The sequence below is a fragment of the Apteryx rowi genome, unplaced genomic scaffold (assembly GCF_003343035.1).
Source record: "Apteryx rowi isolate R43461 unplaced genomic scaffold, aptRow1 scaffold_235, whole genome shotgun sequence".
Classification (NCBI taxonomy): domain Eukaryota; kingdom Metazoa; phylum Chordata; class Aves; order Apterygiformes; family Apterygidae; genus Apteryx; species Apteryx rowi.
This window is the reverse complement of record NW_020448697.1, coordinates 416,895-437,755: the sequence shown is the minus strand read 5'-3', so window position 1 is coordinate 437,755 and position 20,861 is coordinate 416,895. Positions and strand designations below refer to the sequence as shown.

The following is a 20,861-nucleotide window of genomic DNA, read 5'->3' as shown; positions in this document are numbered from 1 at the left end:
CAGCTACTTTGTTGATGCACTGTCAACATTGACCTCAAGACAAATTCCTCCTGAATTATACTAAATTCTGCTGATCTGAGTATTCCTTGCAGTTCCTAGAGTTTGTCTCTTAAACCTCTTTAGCTTGTGACATCTGAAATATCATAGACAAATCTCATACTAGTTACAGATTGAAAAAAGGTTTTGAAGAAGGATTAAGATGCTAGCCTTTGGAGAGATGGGAGTTGCAAAGGATGAAACAACAGCGATCTTGTAGGTGTGGATACTGACCACGCAGCAAAATATGCTAAATCCACTATAGATTTAGACTCTTAATTTAATATTTTCACAAAGACCTGGCTTAGTCTACTTTTCTGCAAAGCTGAACAGTAACATTCTGTAGTGATATAATATTACTATGCTTATATTTATAGTGCACACCACATTACACTTAGTACACTCTAAAATGATATAATTAAGATGAAACCCTTCATCCTCCAGGGAAACAGTAAAATCTGTATTATGCTGCTGTTCTTACTGACTGAATTGTGCTTATTCCCATGGGATTGCATTCAAACCTAGAGCAGGCTATTTGGCTAAAACCCTTTGTTCCATTTTAGCCCACACAGTACTCGTCTGAAGGCAGTGCACAGAGACTTGAGCAGGTCTTCTGTGTATTCCTGCAGCAAACCCACTACTTCTGCACAGATTTCCGTTTCACTAGTGCATGGCATTTATGGCTATACACCAGGAATTTGAACAGTACTTAAAGTGGCCTTTTTCTACCCCTTTGCATACAGTCAGATTTCACTGAGGTCAAAATAACAGTATAGATAAATACAGTGTAAAGGAGTGCAAAAGAGAGTATTTTCTTATAAATGTTGATTCACCAATTGGAGGCCAGTTTCTCAAACACTGAATTCAGAAAATTACAGCTGTAGCTGACTTGTTCACCATATATATATCCTTGATTTTTAAAGGGTGATATGTCTGCCAAAACAGACAGCAAGGAATGAAAACATACATTATGTAAACAACACTTTGTCTACACTATTTACTATTCAAATACATAAAAAGCTCTAAGTCAAAGAAATGATAGAAATTTAGAGACATTAATACTTCTTTGTGTCAATATTTCTGCAATTTTACAATTATCTATCAGTATCAGGAATTTCTTTTTTTTTTCTTAACAACAGGAGTAATCTGGATGACTTCATTATGCAATTACCCATGAAATATATTAAAAGCTCTGATTAAAAGGAATTAGTTCATTTAAAAGAAGGCAGTGATGTTGGTGGGAGGTTTAAGAAGAGATCATTTGCAATGTTTTTTAGCTTGCTAATGGACTTATATGACTGTGCCTCAGTTCTAGGTTTAATATTTTAACCCACTACCTCTTGCCCTTTCAATTTAATGCCATCTGTTTCTAATGGCCATTTAACATTAAGATAATGACAGTAATATTATCTGCCTAATTAACCATGCAGACTCTAATGGTGCACTAACTGGTTTAGATAAAAGAATTTGCTGGTATCTCCCCCTACAGAGAGAATACTAAAAAACATGATAAAACATACCAGAAGTAAACAGTGTCCCTGGCACTCAATAAGTGTTCATTCAATGCCATTTACTCAGTATATTTAGACAATCAGTGCTTTAACATCTTTTCAATGTCTTTACGTTTCTACTGAGAATTACACCTTATGCAATCATTGTAAATCTTTCTGGAATAACTAATTATATATACTTTCAAGCAAGTGAATAATGATATATCATCTGTTCATTTTAATAGAAACTTTCAGTAAACTGAAATTGTTAAAATTCAATTTTGATCATGAAAGCCAGTTTTTGTTTTAAGACCTGCCTGAATAATTTCAGACAAGACAGAGCTAGGCAATAGAAACCTCATACTGATGTGTCCTTTCCCACTTATTTCCATTGACATCTCTGGGATTCTTTTTCTGGGAGGACCAAGATATTGAATGCTGGGGCAGAAACAAAGCAGATACAGGGAATTCCACACCTGAGATGGAAGTAAAGTGTGCATTCATTTAAATCAAGGGAACCAGTAATTTCCCATCCCAAAACTCTTAAAGAATGAATGCTGTAATAGTGCTCATGAATCTTTGAATATGTCGGGCATATCCCATAGCATAGCACTATCTTTTTATGATAAGACAACTGATTATCTGGACAGGGAAATTGCAGTGGATCTAATCTGTCTGAACCTCAGTAAAACACTTGATGTGGTGTCACCATGGGAAATGATTAGTTATGCTGGTGAGAATGGGGATTAGTACAAGAATGTAAAATGTTTAAGGAACTGGCTCCAGCTGAAATGATAACCAGTTGTGTTGACAAGGAAACTATTGTGTTGAAAAGGGATTGGAGTGAAGATTCTCAAAGATCAGACTTGGGACTGTCTTACTGAGCATTTCATAGATGACATTGGCTGACCTGGGTTAATGAAATCATCAATAAAGAGGAAGACCAAGAGGTCACATAGAAAAATCTGGATGGTTCTGAGATAATGGTAAAAAAGGGGATGAAAACCAATAGCACAAAACTGCACTCCCAGGGACCAATAAGAATTTCTGCTATCAGTTAGGAATTGCTTATCTGGAACTGAAAAGGAAGGAGAAAGACCTGTTGTGTATCAGTTGATCACAGAAGCTATATTTAATCTGGTAGATTAAATGGCATCAGAAAACATTCCCAGGAAATTAAATAGAGAATTAAATTCAGAATGGGTTGTGACATGCTTTTGGCCAATGCCAGTTAACAGTCTCCCAAACAATTACTGGTCATGCTTCAACAGTTACTGCATGCCAGGGACTTACTTCCCTGGCACTGTGGTTTAGATGTGCCTATCTTGTTATGTAAGATTAGAGTGTTTAATAATATGGATGCAGGCTATTCCATGGCAGTTGAACTCAAGTGTCAAAAAGCAATCCTAGGAGCAATCTTTAACTCTCCATCTAGTAGTACAACAATCCATAATTTTCTAGTGTAAATGTGACCAGAACAACAGTGAGCAATAGTACAGCTGTGAATATATGAAAAAGACAAACACAGTCCTAGGGAAGGGATCATCAGAAGGGATATTTCCAATAGAAATTGGAGACATGCCATTTACAAAACTTTTGTAAGATCTTTGTTCTAGAAAGATATTCAGCTTGGAGCAAGTACAGTGAAAGGTTGTAAGGCTGCTCAGAAGTCACTGAAAAGCTGCTGTTTGTTCCAGCTAGCAAGCAAAGGTAAAGAAAAGACATGTAGGAAAATGCCATGAAAAGAGCAAAAAATATAGAAAGACAATGCTGGACAAGAGAAAATAGGTATAAAATTAAGTTTATTAAAAAACATCTTCTGGCTTCCAAACAGAGAAATGAGATTCTGAAAAAATCCTCTTCTATAGAAGTAATGGATGCAAAAAATTAACAAGCCAGAACTTGATCTTTTTATTAAGAGGCGCTTACAAGTCTCTGTGGTTATGGGGAACTGGCCTGGAAAATGGACCCCAGAAGATGCCTTCCAACCTTATGCTCTTTTGACTGTTTAGAGGAGCAAATACTCAGCATCATGAAGAAAGATTATGCAGTCTAGTTTTTAATGCAAAATACTATTGTAATTTTCAAAGAAATGAGTGTGAAGAAGACCACAGGTCACAAATACTATTTTGTTTATGACAGAAATGACAGGAAACAGACTATAGCACTTACCTCATTCTTCAACTTGCTTCCAGAGAATCTTTGAAAATAAACACATTTGTTTATTTTTTCATAAGTAAAGCATTTTTAGTTTTTATATATATAAAAATTATATAAAATAAAGTATATATCTAATATAAACTAATATCTAATATTATATTATAATAACAATATAATATACATTTAGATAATATATCATTATACACATTTATAATTTATATACACACACACATACATATATATTTATAAAATAGATCAGAAAAATAACCATGTGCTCCTCCAAATGTAATTATAATAAAAATCAGGCTTTTTTCTTAACTTTTTCAATTAGCTTGCAAGTGCCTGAGGATATCAGGGAACCTACTGAAGATGACTTCTAAAAAAAATGAGAATTTAGATCATTGACCAAGTAGTAAAGTACAAAACTCAGTTTCAGTTTTCTCTTTGGAACTTTGCAATTTCATAAATGTCAAAAGGGTTGCATAGGTGCAAGTCCATGAGGTCTTTACCAGGAAATCCATAATGTTTTAGATATGGCTGAGTAAATTCAGAATAGAAAAAATATATCTAGAATTTCCCCTTTTGAGGAGAATGAAGAAAGCATAATGATTCTCCACTCTCTTTAACCATAACATTATTTTGATGCAGGTGAAATGCACTTCTGAGATGAAAGTTTCATTAACTGTCAGAAATGTTTCACAGTGTACTGACTGTGCTATTAATAGTCCACATCAAAGATCCCCAATGAAGTCATTGGATTATAAGGCAACTCTACAGTGCAGAAACTAGAAAACACACATTTTAAATTATAACTACTAAACCAGAGAATCTCTAAGGATATTGTTTTATATGGATCAGTAAAATGATAACAGCGTAAGTTAATTACAGCTTGTTTTATTATTGATATTTCCTGTTCTGCTGGCTGCCCCGTGATAAGATTCTGTGGGCAATATGAAGTGTTTTAATTATTAGCAGCAATATTGTGATTTCATGCTGTTGAGATGCTTTGCTGGCGGGAAAGAAACCCAGTGGCTGAGCAGTTATGGAATTCTGCCTGCCCAGGCCAGGCACAGGCAAGTGACAGATCTTGTCACGTGACGATCTAGTATATAGACTTCCCTTGTCTGCTGAGAGATGAGCACGAGAAAAGGTGTAAATCAGTTGACTACAATGTAGAGCTAATTGGCTTCATAGCTAGGTGTGTTTCTTATGGACCATGGATTGAGTGGCAAGAGGACATTAATTTACTGCAAAAACAGTAGGCAGCCTCTGCTAGCATTGTTCCTCCAGGGCCTTAATCACTAGCTAAAGCTATACTTCTCTCAATGCTGTCTATATTAATGATTTTTGCTGTTAGGGTATGCTTCCTCCACAGTGCAAAGCCAGGTATTTAAAAGGATTGGAAGGTCAAATTTTCAGTGGCATTTAGGAATTCAGACATCTGCATCCAATATTTTGGGACTATTGTATTCAGCTCAATTGCCTAAATATTAATATATCAATGACAATTAAATGCTGTAGCCCTCCAGCTGACATTCCACAAAGTCACAATGTCATATCTGCCAGTCGCATTCAGGTGTGCTTGATATCTTAGGGCAATTGAAAGGGCAATATATTTAGGCAACTAGGCTGAGGCCCATTGACCCTTCTAATCTTTTGACAAGCTGCCTCTAATTTGCAAGCCCTATGGTAAAGATCTCTGTATGCCTATATTATTTGTGCTGGTGAGCATGGTGTGATCTGACACCATTATCAAACCACTCATTTTCCCTGCCTATTTCTGCCCCAGGCTTGGTCCAGGAACCATTTTTATAGCTCACTTATCAGATCATATGTCAGACAAAGGGGAGATATTTAGATATTTCATAATACTCAGCAGCCAGCAACTGTGACACTCACGTGGAAGTCTCAAGTTTGAATTCCTACACTGCTAGACTCTCTTCTTCCCCAGGAGCTCAATTTTAACCCCATGCTACTGAGTCATTCTCTTCGCATAGCCATACCCAAGCACAATGAGGGACCAGACTATGTGAAGTTAGCAATTGAGCTTCCACTCTAAATCAGACAGGAAGGTAATTTGAATACTGGACCCTGAAAATTCAACACCTCCTACACCACAGCATGAAGCCTAACATCAAGCAAAGGTTCGTAATTAGTGAAACCCAAACAATTCATAAGCTGACAATCTAGTCCCTCTTCTCATATTTCTTTTTAGGTTTGGTTAGGCTCACAGAAATGATAGCAGTAGAAACTATGGCAGCCCAGAACTCAGAGCAGGCTTCCCATATGGGTCCTATACCTCATACCAAGTTGTGCTGTCATGTCTGGGATGGACTAAACTGGCTTAGGTGCCTCAGCATCAGATTGCTATTGTAGATTGTCAGACTGCTACTGATGCACCTGAGATGGTCCTTCAGCTGCTCGATTTTCTGATCTGTCTGGATCTCATTTTAAAGTACTTACTTCTCATTCATTGTAGTGATACCTAATATTAAGCTATAAATTTCTCTCAGAAACAAACCACCTAAAAGTTAGGTACTGCCAGATGGGAGTCCCCGGGTGGATTTGGCAGCAGTTGCCTAAAGATGCGTATATATATCATGTGGGATTTTCAAAAGTGCCCAAATATCTCATTGCTATGAAGTAATGATTGTCAGCAATATGTCTGTTCCTGAAAATCTTAGAGGGTATCTACATGAATCTTCATGTGACCCTATACCCTTGGAAATCCAACCCTGGGAATTTTGCAGACCCTCTAGTATATTTGTACTCATCATTGCTAGAGTGTACAAGGACAGAGTTCTGAATGAAATGGTACTGGTTGAGATAAAGCTGAGGGCTAAGAGTGATTATATCCCCTTTTGTGAAGCTAACTGTCTTTTAGTCAATTAAATGAGCAATTTGTTCAAGATAATTCTGTATTATGAAAGAACCTCATCTAGCTGTGTACTACCAACACCTCCGCAGTTCTGGATAAATATTGAATAAGGAAATGGCATATTCAGGTCTATTAAACCTTAAGTCTTGCAGTGGAAAGATCCCTCTTTTTCAGCATCATTGCCAACATTACGCTCAATTTTTACACTTGCCCTATTGTCTGGACATAACCTGAACCTGCCAGTGGTTGAATTTTCTGTGTGTGATCATAAACTCATTTATTCCTTTCCTTTCTCAGAGTTCCCACTTATATAAGTATACTGCTGTAGACAATGAAAGCCGCCATTCAAGCCATATGTGAACAGAGACATTTGTTTTACGAACTATTAATCTTTGGTAAACCAACAGGCAGCTATCGTAACGTATTGATCCTGCTAGCTGTCCCTTAAATAAATATAATTAGAGCTTCCTGGGTTAGTTTTAAACAGATATTAGCCAGTCAAAGGACTAGTAAATATTAATCTACATTGACCCCTCCCTTCTGCCCACAGGTGCCAGCTTCACACCATTCTCCAGATGTTTCATAATGGGAAGCTGTCCTGGGGAAAGCACTCAGAGGGTGACACACATGCAAACAAAATGAGACAAGCATTCTGAAAACTGAGTTTTGCTGCCATACACTTGAACAAATCCTCAGCTGGTGTAAACTGATGCAGCTCTATGCTGATTGCAGTGCGGCCATACTGGAAGATATTAGCCAAACATCTAGATTACATGTTAAAACAAAATACGGGTCCTTAGGGAGAAAACTGCTGCCTAAATCTGGGAATAACATATGTTGAGATATGCAGCAATACTAGTTCTGGTATCAAAAGCAATCAGTGTCCTACAAACACCTTCCTCAGGGAAGGTTAAGGTTAGACAATCACTGACCATCTTTCTAAAGCATTGGCAGAGGCTAAGTCTCAGAAGTTATGTTACTGTACCTGGTTAAGCCTTTTCCAGAATACACAGAGTGGTAGTAGGCACTGCTTTCTTTAATCCCAATTCCATAATAGTGATACCTGTGAAAAAGAAGAGAATTATTTATATTTTTGGGTGACATATCAAGTAAAGAAAACTATTTGTCAAGTTGATTTTCAATGCCTTATGAAAATTTTTCTTAATGGTATCTACTAATTCCTTTCATTGAGGTGGAACAAATTCTGGTCTCATAGAAAACAATATTGTTACTGATTTCATCCAAAATTTTTGGCTAGCATCTTCCTTGAATTTAAAACATCTTCTCTCTTACAAGAATATAGCTGGAATACCAAATCTTCCAGAATCATATTGCATCTCTTTTCCCTAATGTGCATTCTCTTTCACTTTCCTTTCAGCTTATAGGAAAGGTGCTGGATTTGATTCATCCATCTAGGTTTATTTTATCAGGCTTACCACTGTTGTATCTAGACAGTCCCATAAAGGACCGTTAAGCTGAAAATAACTCAACAGTACTTATCTCCCCTCTGAATTAGTGTTCAGCCTCCTATGACTAGCAACGCTAGCATGTCATTCATTCATTTTTTCTTAGGTTGTAGGCTGACTGGCTCTGCTGAATTATTTAGCTGCTTAAGCCTCAGTTGTATCCCTTGCTGCTCTCCTGGAGTTTACTCCCTCAAAACAGAGCTGGAAGAAGGAAATGTGCCAATGGCTCAGGCTCTGCAGTGCTCAGCACAGCATCTTAATTCAAGACACTAAAAAAGGTAGGAGGATGCTAAGGAAACTGGCCGTGTGGTAGACATTGCTTTCCACTGATTTTGCTACAAAAGCAGTGATCTCCCGAAGTAGGCCAGGATAGCAAGCTGGGGGCAGCTACTTCTTGACTGGTCATAGCAAAGTTTACTTGAGTTCATCTGTCAAAGGTGATAAGCCTTGTCTTATAAATTCAAGTAAATAGATTTAAAAACTGATTGGGTTAAACCAAGTTGTTCTAAGAATACTATGGACAATGTATTAAGGATGATTTTGTTTGGACTGAAGTCAGCTTGAAAATACCACACCAATTGGTATAACTGAATTGCTTTAAAATAACACTTCTAATTCAAGTACATGACATGTAAACCAGGTCTAACATACATAAGATAACAGTTTGAATGCAGTGGAGTCACTTCAGGCTGCCAGAAAGATCAGTTAAACTGAGAACTCTGACTGCATAATTTAGATGAAAACAATAAATGTAGTAACAGATTTTAAAAACAACCCATCAATAAAAGCCACTTATATCCATATCATCTTCTTGGTTATAAAATATAGAGACTATATGGTGCCTTTTGGTTAGAAAAATCACAGAGTTATAAAGAGTTATAACCCACTTTACAAACTCTCCATATTAACCCCTTCAGCATCAAACTTTTAATGTATTAAAGGAAGATACAGCTAGAGGGAGGGGTATTTTGATGAAGAAATTCCTTTGGGTCCAAACTAGTTGTCTAATTACAAAATCACTGAAGAACAGAAGTGTCCCAGAGCACATGGTTAAAAATCATCCAAGTGTGAAAATTCGCACCTTTGGGCACACTTCGAAGCAGAGTTGCCAAAATGATTAACAGTACAAGAGAGAACAACTGTACACTGGCAGGGAGGCTGAATGATCTAATGTGTCTTTTTGATAGGCCTGACCCTGAATTAGAAACCAGAGTCAAGCTCTCTGCCTGTGCAGGTGGGGGAGCTATGAACAGCCCTGAGGCCCTTGTTGGACTACCAGCATTGAACACCTGCGTGTAGTTTGTAGTGTCAATGGAGAAAGTGCTAAAAAGGCCTAGAGCCTGTCCCAAAAAAGGCTTACACCACATACCGTTGGACATTTTTCTCCCTCTTCTGTGGTGTCTCACTGACGCTTAACCCAGTTTGAGACCACATTGGCTCTTGTAGGCACTGATTTCACGTGAGTCAGGTACCTAACAAAATTAAGTGAGCAAACTAAGGTGTATTTCCTGATCTGTACTGCTGCAAGTTCCCCAGATTGGTTAAGGATATTATCTTTTTTATCATGCTAAAATCACTTTTAAGGAAAGCTTAAAAATCAACCTAGGAAAGAAAAGGAAGAGAACCATGTGCTTTGAAACAAATCAAAATTGTGGCCAGCATAACAGATTCTTATTTTATTGGATCATAGAAATGTTACAAAGAATTACTTTTGAGAAATAAATGAACTCTTTTCCTCAGCATAACAGACCTAGGCAATGACAGTGCATTAAAAGCCCTAGACACTGACAATGTAATGAAGTTCACTGTTGAATCAGTTGCCACCAAGAGAACCAACAAGGAACTAAAATAGACATGGGCAAAAATGAAACACTTGTGCCTTCAGATGTGCTTAACATACAGTGGACAGACACACAATATGGGCCTTAATCCAGCATCACAATTAAGCACATGCTTAAAAGCAGAGTCATTGCACTGACTTCATTGAAACTACTCAAAAGCTTAAAGAAATGTGCATGTTTAAGATACAAAGCCTCCAGCAAACAGTTCATAGAACACATGAAGAAACATTCTCAGCTCTTTTCTAGTGTTTCCAGTAATGCTCATTTTAACAAAAAAATAACAAGCTTACTGCTTGCTCTTGTATGGGATAGACATAGATAAGAACAAAAAACTCAAATGCTTTATATTTCCAAAATTGACTAAAGGCATTAGATACTAATGATATTTAAGAAAATTTTTATTAGGGTGATATGTTTACTTTGCCCTGGTGGCTTTGCAAATTTCAGCTGAAGTAGTCCTTCTACTTCTGGGCAGCCTGCTGTGTGCATTCAGGATTTTACAGCTAAGAAAATGTGACAGAAAGTGGCCACTGTCAAACATATCACTACTTTTATTGCTTGCCTGAAATTTGTGAGTCGAGTGGCACCTGGTGACCCTTAGGAAGACCAAAAGTTTCTCACCTATTTCTTTAATATCAGTTCTTTCTCATAAGTACATTTTTCTGAGGGATTTTGATGTGGTGAGGTATACCTCAGTAAACTAGTTTTAAATATCTGTTAAAACTCAGAAGTAGGACCATCTGCTCACAACAGCTCCCTTTTTATCCAATAAAGTCAGAGCTGATTGATCAAATCAAAGTGACACTTCAAGGTGTTAGGATGCAAGTGGGACCTTTCATTAAATGTCATAATGCTAGGCAGTTGTTCTCCATTTCATATACAGCAGTGTGTCACCTGTGTTATGAATTAAAGTCATGAAGGTTTTCATCCATTACTCCTGGTTTAGGGCCATTAAGCAGATGGGCTTGGGCCAAACACCTGCATCTGAAAATTCCTAATATTAGACAGACTTCTGACATAAATGCTAAAGGCATGAGCATTTTTTTTTCTTTCATCAAAATTAAGTTATTTTAAATGTGACATAAGAGGTATTGGAAATATACACACACGGATTCTCTAAAAAAACATTAACTGTGCATTGAACTGGATGAAACACTAGGTAGAGCTATGATCCCTTCTTTAAAAATGTTATATGCACAGTGCTATATTTCTCATTGCCCATGCAAGCAAGCAGTTGCCTACGTCTCATTCCAGCTTCCCACATCTCTGTTTCAATCACATGTTATTTTTTAAAATTTAGAAGTAAAACTTCCCACTTTCACCACAAATTTGTAATTCCCTACTGCTAAAGTTGGAGTGTGCCAGAGGCCAAGGAAAAGCAACACTTCTTCACAAGGTTAGGATTCAATATCTGGGTTATTCAATATCTGAGTTGATATTCAATATCACCATATTTGGGCTAGAAATGGGAACTGCTATATGACTTGGATTCTCAGGTTTCCAGTGGCAGGCAAAATATTTGTTCCTGCTCTGGAATGTCCCAAGATATCAGAGTTTAACATTGTTACATTTTGTTATGTAAAGAAGAGATATTTTCAGTACCTTTTCAGTTTGTCGTAAAGGCGTGGTAACTATCTTTCCAATTTCATTTAGTGATTTGTGTAGTTGAATTTATAGTACCAAAAAAATCCAGCTTTTCAGTCATGACACAGAACCAATAAAAAATCATAGTCTGTACTTTTCAAGTTCTATCTGGCATACTTTTATGGAGTATTAAGGTATAAAGATTTTTATTCTATTATAACCTGAAGTAATTATCTGAACAGCTTGTTTTGGATCCCTATTGTGAGTAATATACCCAATATACCCATCCCAGACACACTGATAACATCTTTAACCCACAACTTCAGGTATCCTCTTTCTGTCTCTTTGAATGCATATACGTATGTGCATGTACAGTATATATGTATTTTATTAAGTTGTATTTCTATCACATAATTCATGAAATGAAATCAGTCATGAAAAGGAACTTATTCTCAATTTTCTTAACAAACCTTTAAAAGAAACAAACTGAACTGCTTTCCTCTTTAAATTTCAGTGGTTTGTTGTAACATATGTTCCTATGCAACTAGTAGTCCTGATTTTAGCATACACTGACACAAATGATAGCTGATAAGGAAATGATAGGCTTAAGCTGTTCAGGGACTTGCAATAACTTGTTATCAGAGGGCCAGCTGCCATATCAGTTTTATTAACCCACTAAATCACTCCTAATAAATAAGATAATAGTTTTCAGACATGATGGATAAAAGCTAAGATTCAGCATTGATCAAAGTCTACAAAGAAATTAAATTGTAACTTGAGCTCAAAAAGCCTTCTTTGTGTATGGTCTGAGCAGTAAGTACACTTTCCCAAATAGCTGTTTCAGGTAATTCATGGACTATGACGATTATAACTGAATTCTAGTAGTTGCTGCAGTATGTACAATATTACCTATGCAAAAAGGCAGATCCAGAACCTGTTCCAAAGACAGCTGGTGCTTATGAAATACTAATCTAAGAGAGGGGTTTGCAGTATTTATTGTGCTGGGCCTTCTCCCACTTAACAGGGATACAGAAGACCTCCTCTACCATTCAGCAATCTGGAGCGATTAGCATGGGCATCAGAGATGAGTGAATATTGTTTATCCAACAAAATTGTGTCCACTGTGTTGTACCTTCTTCTCCAAGGGGGAGGAGTGTTTTAAAGAAATGTTTTAGTGTTGACAAAAACTTTAGTACAGATGGTTTGTTGGATGTAACATACAGAGACTCTGACTCTGAAGATCAAAGTTCTAGGATTTATCAGACACATTTTTAGTCCCTCCTTTGCCCAGAACCTGAGGTAACAAACACTGCTCAGAAGAAGAGGAGGAATTAAAATTTGTGTATCTCACAGCTTAGACCTGCATCCTAATTACTCTCTCTCAAACCCAATCCATGCTCATGAGAATGCTGGAAAGGGCCTGGTTCAGTGTTTCAGTGTTTCAGCTAGTTCTAGTTGAAGCTTTCAAGCTAGTTTCAGTGTTGAAGAATAATTTCTGCCACCTTGACGTTGATAGAAAAGGGAACTGACTTTCTTTGCCTTCTGACCATGCCCATGCTCTGAAAATGCATTGCTGAGTATAAGATATGTAGTAGACAGCAACAAACTTTATTCCTGGGGAGTTAGCCTTTTTTTTTTTTTTTTCAATGTGAGAATGATGATTTCTTTGGAGAGGAGTTCTCTTTTTGTTTCATGCTTTTGCAGCATCTAACTTAGTAAAGCCCTGGACAATGATTAGAGCTCCTAGGCAATACCACAATACAAAGCATCACTGTGGGGAATAGTTGTTAGGACTATTACTGCTCCTACTAATATTATGTCCAAATAATGACAGCAATAACAGAAATAAAACAATGTCAGTGCACTACCATGCTTAAAAAATAGAATTTAAATGCTAGTGTCTTTTAACAGTCACAGTAACACAGCTTTGCTCAACACAGAATCATTTTACATTCAGAGTCCATGCTGACTCAAGGGCAGAGTGTAACTAGTCATTTACTGAAACTGGTGAASAGTCAATTAATTTGCTCATTCATTTAATGGAAATACTTCTGTAAATGATACTTGTGTGATTAACTGCTACCTGATGAAGACAGAAGTGAGTGTGGTCCTGAGTGAGTATACGGTTCTGAGGAAAATATGGTCCACAAAACATTGAAGATCCTGATTACTATCTATATTGCCACTTCTCTATGTCTATTTGCTGCTGTATACAGTCTCTGAACTGGAGTTATTGTCACTTATGCCTCTTGTGAGGCCCTTTTTTTGCACAGCCAGAACAATGTAAATGTACCTTAGTGGAAATGTGAGTCAGAGAGGAAAAGTCTCTGTGGAAAAGTCTGGTGAAAAAAAGAGAAACAAATGCCAGATGTTCAAACAAAACTTGCAGATGCCTCATCTCTTTGAAGAAATTGTTCAAGAACAGCTAATCCATATGAAAATATGACACATTAATACTATCAAGGTCAGCAGGGCTGTGGGGTCTGCTGAGGAAATGCTGGATGTGAAGTATTTCTGTGCTAATACTGTTAAATGTCTTAGAGAAAAGGGGCAGATAGTGATGCAGGTCCTGACCTGATTAATTTTGTGGCTACATCCCCATGTTTATTAGGTCTGAAACATACCCCTTTACCTTAACGTACACTGATATACTGTGTTTTAAATTATTCACATACATGATACATCTTGGAAGTTTGGATTCTGTTTGGGTCTTGCTTATCAATTTATTAGACAAATCAGATCAAAAGTATAAGGAGCATTCAGAGGACTTCTTTTCTTGTATTCTCTCATTCATTATAACTTGAAAGTGGTTCTCCAAATATGTTCAGTTATGAACCTGAATAAGACTTAACTGAGACACTAGTGAACTAGTAAGTTATCATTTATTCCTGCACATACTGTGAATGCCAGATCTCCTCAAAACCTAAACACAATACCAGCAGAAAATGTCCAGCTACAAAGCTGGCTAATACTACATCGGCTTGTACCTATAACCATAGCTGAACTTCACCACAACAGCAATGAATGAAATCCCTCTTTCCCCCCCAAAAAGATGTTTAATTATTCAGAGCTTCTTTCTAATAGTAACTCTGCTCTAAAACCTTCTTTTCAGTATCTGTAGGTCATCTTTAAAAGGAAAAATGACTTTCAGTTCCAGTTTTCCTCTATATAATATAGGATATGTCTATTCTGTTTCCCCTGAAAAACTCTGTGAATTATGAATTTGTAAGATTGTGTCAGAAACTATGAAAAAAAATGTCATTTGATTAAAAAAGGAAATTATTCTATGTGGGCTTTATTTCCTTTGGATTTTTTATTAATAATTATTAAAATAAATACTTGAACATAGTCAAGAAACAGAGCATCTTTGTAAAAATTGAATTGAAATTTTTCCCCAACTTCATTTAAACCCTAACAAAAGCTAAAGTTTGTGAATAACATCTCCAATGAACTCTTCAGCAAAACTAGGGTGGCCTCAGCTAGCTATTTCTGATATTTCTAAGGTTAAAAAAAGCAAACAAAAAGAAACCTATATTGTTATGGAGAGAACAGAATGAAAGTTGACAGATTTGCAAAAAGGCAAATAAATTCATAGCTAAATTGCACTTTGTGTATAGAAAGATTAACAGTTGCAACAAATAAATGACTAAATATTATATATGTGTGTATATATACATTCCAACAAGTTCACAACTCTATAATCACAAGTTTTAGAAGTTTAATCAGTTTAATTTTAGAAAATATGCCTGCAGTAATGTTTTCAAATTCAAACCCTGTATCGGTTTCATCATGTACATGAAAGATACCACAAATACCTTGCTACCTGAGTAAACCCTCCTGTCAGTTCATGTATTTTATACAGACATTGAAACACATGCAATTTTTAGAACATTTTCTGTAAATGGATGTATAGATAATTGTGCCTTACTTTGAATGACCTCTTGTTCCAAGCCGCCTTGTGGTAAGGAGGGGGAATTTCTGACGAATGGTCTGAAGAGAAAATAACCATATCAATTTCTAACAATGGTATGTTTCCTTAGGCATCTCTTGTGGAAAAAATTGTAAATATATAAATAAATAAACATAGGGCCTAATGTAATCCATGAATAAATATTTTTGATATATAGGTGACAATATAAAGAATTGGGTACTTCTATCCTGGCTGATCTCATTGTGTACCTCCAGCTTTCCCACCTTTAAAATAAAGCTTATACTCCCTTTCCATTTTCACTTCTACAACACAAATTCTACATGTCTTCAGCAGGATGCTGCCCCACACAGGCCCCCAAAGTACAACTGTATCTTTTGCTCCAGAGATCTAAAGAGAACCAGGAAAAGATTTCGCCTCCAGCTATTTCATTTTCAAGGTCAATCAACTAAAAATGAACTGGTTTTTTTATTTGAAAAGTGTGATCTGAAGGTTAAGGCAAGCAAATATGCACCTCATGGGTATTTCTGTGTCCTCCACTATCAAAGCGCTGCACAGTCTTTAATATATTTATGCATGCAGAAAACAAAAGTTTCTGTTAACGCTATTTCACATATTAAGAATTAATGCTATGTGATTTAATCCAAGTCAAGCAGAACAGTCTGTCACTGAGGTAGAGGCTAGTGCCCTAAAATCATCCTGGCCTTCCTGTAAAAAATGCTGCTTAAGGCAAAAAGTTTATGAAGAAAAAAACTGATTCAGTAACAGAGGCAGATCTAATAGACACATCTAATAGATAAACCACAATCAAAGCACTGTTAAAATGGAAAACTGTTGTCTTCCTCATTTATACTTAAACTGTATAGTGAAAATTAGACACACACTTTTCCAGTATATCCAGTTCAGGAGGAAAAAATTAGTAAGTGAACATTTTATGAACTAGATTTTAAATCCATTATTATTATTTAATTAAATTAATGCATTTTGCTATCTATGAACAATGAATAGATCAGCAGTGTTTCAGAAAAGATGATCCTTGAAGCATTTTTGGTTTCCTGTTTCACTAACTACTCAGGATTTAATTTGGAGAGTTCACATCTCACTTTTATTAAATGATTTCAGGATTAATTGTTGAGGAGGGTAGAAAAGAGGATGAATCAACATTTTTTCATTCAGGAGCTCTTTGTATTATCAATTTTTATTCCCCTTCTGTATTGCTCATTGTGTGACTTCTCACTTTACACACAGCCTTTAGTTTAATTAAAAGTGTCCTCCATGTCAGATCTGTTTCTGTGGAAAGAACCCTACCAATGTCACTGTAAAATAAAAGCTCTAGGAGAGAATGCCTTTTTGTTATTTCACACTGAAAATCAAAGGAAACTTCAATTTCTTTCTCCAAAAGTTGTCATCATGAAATCCCTTGATATGTAAAAGTGTAGTTTGGTTTGATTCCATGTACATTAGAAAACGTGATTTTGAGAGCCATTATGACACAGGCGTACTAGAATGTGATATTATCAAAAAATTAGTCTAACAAATGATGAAGACATTTACTTTTTACCTTCCCAAAAGTTGCAGCACAGGCAGGTTCCAGCTTCTCTTTTCTGCAGAAGTCTAAATAATGTGCATAAAGGATGCATCTTGGTAAACAAACTCCTTCGCATACAATGTAGTTTTCTTCCAGCCTGTATAGAAAAAGAGTCTGCCAGAGTAAGAAGCAACATGGTCTGTCTCCCCATTTTAGGTTCCTTCTGCTGTTTGCAACTTCTCTCTCTTCATTTTACTGAAAATTTCCATGACAGCACACAGATGAGTTCCTACTAAACAAGACAGTCACTAGAGAGATACTGACTCCACATTTGGTGGTTAGGATAGTTGCAAAATATGGAAAAACTGGGGCTGGGTACCTCTTCTTAATCAGTCTTTTAAAATTTCTGGATGTTTTTGCTTTCTATAAATAACTAAACGATCACTGTCTAAGAGCTAGCCTGGCACTGAAAATAAGAACATTAACTAGACTGTGAAAGACTTGGGTTTAAATCTGTTGCTTGAATAGAGCTGAGGCTTGAATTTACATTTTCTGTCCCACTGTATTGTTAACACCTGGGCTAATGTCTCTTTTCTTCCTACTTTTGCTTTTTAATTTTCACATTGGACCTGAAGCTGTTTCTTGACCAAACCATTATGAAAATCAAAGAACTGGCATTTTTTGAAGGGGATGCATTTTGTATACAGCTTCCTAAACAGTTTACAAGTTACAAGTGGCTACTGATGGTCATTAAAATGATATTTTAAAAGTTGAAGTAAAATCTAGCTATCCTCACTTGAACTGAACTCCTAGTAATGGCTGGGAATTTCATTCTTGTCCTGTTTCGTTTCTTTATCAGTTTCCATTATTTGCTGCTGCTGGAAAGATGTGTAATTAATTTATTTCTCAAAATACATAAACATTTAAGAGAACCCTGTGTAGTAAACACTGCATATGGAATAATTTTGCACTCACTCCTTAGACTCAGCTCCTTAGAATTTACTCTCTGCTCTAATAAGTCAGATGTAAACTAGACTGGAAAAATGGGAAATCTGGACTACTCTCGATTTTCAGTTATAAGGAAAAATCTAGATTTACAGTCTGCATTTTGTAACGAAGTTCCCATTTAATTCAACAGTACTGGTCCCTAATTTCAAGAATGCATTAATAGGGACCTTTACCAATTAATGTCTGCAGAATTTGACCTCATATTTGGTTAATTTTTGCCCAGATAAAATGAAGTAAAGTTTAGGACTTCTCTCGATGGCAGAACGTAATGTAAAAAAAAATTTATAAGACCATGAAATACTAGCAGTTACAGTCTTAAAGGATAATTAAAAACATCCATTTACAAATTTAAATCTTAAGTAATGCTTCATTTCTACATTTTGCAAGATTTTCAGTTAACTGATAATACACACCAATTAATATTGTATTCCTGCACAATCAGGAAGACATATTAAGTTAATTTTAATTCTATATTAGATACGTGTACTATATGTTCAGGTACCGAACTGATACTTAGTGACTTTATGCTTGAATAAGTTTGAGCTTCCATAGATGGCCACGTATTGTGAGAACCGTCACTTCCTGACAGATCTGTGTTAACTGATAAACCTCTGTTAATAAAACTTAAAAAAAAAAAGAAACAGAAATTTGAGGGCCCTTATTTGCAGATGAGGCTTGTCGAACAAAACAGACGACAAATATTTCTAAAGGAACTATGAGATGTAATTTTTCTCGTTTCCTCAGTCCTTAAGCAGAGGTCCCCTTCGGCACGAGCAGGGCTTTATCCGCGGCTGCCCCGGCTGGCAGCCCACGGCCAACGGGGAGCGCCCCGCTGCGCGGCACGGCCGGCGCCCCCGCGAGCCGGCGGCGGGAGCCCTACCACTGCAGGGTGAGCTGCGTCTGCTTCTTCTTGTCCTTCATGATCCGCGTGATGCTCTTCTTCGGAGACGGGCTCTTGTCTGCGGCTTTTAGTTTGCCGTCGGGAGTGTCTGCATCCTCCTCCTCCTCCGAGGAGAGCACTTCGCTGTTAAAATGTATTTCTGGGCGTGAGGGAGGGAAAAGAAGAGAAACCCAAGCGCGTCAGCACGGCCCTGCGGCGCGGCGGCTCGTCCCGACGCTTCGCGGCCCCCCAGGCGCCCGTTGAACCGGCGCTGCCCGCCGCGGCCTCAGGGCGCGGCCTCCCGCCGGCTCCCGAGGCAGCAGCGGCCGCCCGGGCTCCCGCCCGCCCCAGCCTGGCTGCGGGGAGCCGAGGGGCCGCCGCTGGCACCCCTTACCTGACTTGATGCCGGCGGGCAGCGCCGGCTCCGGGAGCCCCCTCTCGGCGCCCGCCGCGGCGCACAGCCCCTCCTCGGCGTAGGGCAGCAAGCCTCTCCCCAGCAGGTCCGCGTAGCAGTCCTCGTGGGCGGCAGGGGAGACTCCCTGCGCCGCCGGGAGGTGCAGGAAGGCGTCCTCCCTCTCGGGTCCCTTGGCCATGCTCCTCACTGGCTCCTGCCCTGCCCCGCCGCGGTGCAGGCGGCGCCCATGGGCGGCGGCAGGCGACGGGACGGGACGGGACGGGACGCGGCGGACGCGGCGGGGGCCTCAGGGCGCGGGGGGCGCCGGCGCAGACATGGGCTTGTGCGGGATTGCGGTCCTCGGCGGGAGACGGTGCCGCCCGAGCGCCAGCAGCGTGAGGGGAGGAGAGGCGGCGGCGGCGGCGGCGAGGGCCAGGTGTGCCCTACGGCGCCTTCCAGGCAGGCGGCATGGCTCCCGGGTGGGGAGAGGCGGCCGCCCGGCGCCACTCCCTCCTCACCGCTGCTGCCCCCGCACCCGCGCAGGGGCTCCGCCTCGGTGCGGGCCTGGAAGGCACTGTAACGCGGTAGCGGGAAGGTCTCCCGTCCCCTGCCTGCCTCCTCACAGCTCGGGGAGCCGGTCCCGCCTGGCCAGGAGGGGACGGGGCATAGGTAGAGCCCCGGGAGGCTCAGGGGAGCCGGCCCGCAGCGGATCTACAGGGGACTTAATCATTAACTCCCGCCGGCGACGACTCCCGCCTGCGTGAGGCAGTAACTCTTCCCCCGCCATCCCGCGGCGGCGGCGGGGGCATGGGCGGCCGTTGGGCTCCCTCAGCCCGCGGCGGCGGCGGCGGGGGCAGGGGCGGCCGTTGGGCTCCCTCAGCCCGCGGCGGCGGCGGCGGGGGCAGGGGCGGCCGTTGGGCTCCCTCAGCCCGCGGCGGCGGCGGCGAGGGCGGCGGCGGTCAATTGTTTTGTGACATTTAAAATGGGGATTTCTTTATTTTTCAATCATTTTTTTCTTCCCCCTTTTTTTTTTTAGGAAGAATGACATTTTCTGTGTTCTTTTCAGAACTCTGGACAGGTTCAAGCACGTATTACAATGTACAATTTACTGGTTACTCTGTTCAAACATTTATTTTTCTCATGTACCCTACCTATTCTTACTACATGTATGACACTAAATTCTCTGTCAGGGCATCAATTCTCAGCATAACTCATTGGGCCAGTTCAGCTCCTGCTTTCAACATCGTTGTACTGAGGTTACTGTAAAATTGCATTTGACTCGGACTTCTCAGTGRCTTTTGACTGAGCAGAGTACTTCAGGATCTGGCTGGCAGGGATCAGTATTTCCTCTGTATAGTAAATCCTCCCAACTACTAATTGCTGTGTTGAATCTTCTGTGAGAAGAATCTACTGTGCCATTGTCTTTTCTGGTAATATGAAGTTAAATGTAATGTTTCTTGTGAAGGGGCAGGATTCTCCCTTGCTATTATTTCAGAATATCTCCACTGAAACTAACAGAATTACAGCCATGATCAACACAGAGATTAACTCAATCAGAGGTCTGGTCCAGGGACCAGCTGGTTTCTACCTTGGGGTAACCAGCTATTTGTAGTCCCTTCTTGTCCCTTCTGAGGGCCAGGCACTGCTCTAATTAGCTTTACCTAAAAT

General features: G+C 39.1%; 1 protein-coding gene across 1 annotated transcript in view; it reads right to left on the bottom strand.

Moving 5' to 3' along the window:
* The window catches only part of RFX6 (regulatory factor X6), a 39,869-nt gene extending 20,477 nt beyond the window's left edge, over positions 1-19,392 (bottom strand). The window contains exons 1-6 of the mRNA XM_026065981.1: positions 19,194-19,392; positions 18,800-18,959; positions 16,945-17,068; positions 15,384-15,445; positions 7,550-7,627; positions 3,699-3,726 (exon numbers count right to left, since the gene is read on the bottom strand). Of these exons, the coding sequence (XP_025921766.1) occupies positions 3,699-3,726; positions 7,550-7,627; positions 15,384-15,445; positions 16,945-17,068; positions 18,800-18,959; positions 19,194-19,392 (651 nt within the window). The remainder of the gene's footprint in view (positions 1-3,698; positions 3,727-7,549; positions 7,628-15,383; positions 15,446-16,944; positions 17,069-18,799; positions 18,960-19,193) is intronic.
* Positions 19,393-20,861: the final 1,469 nt, after the last annotated feature.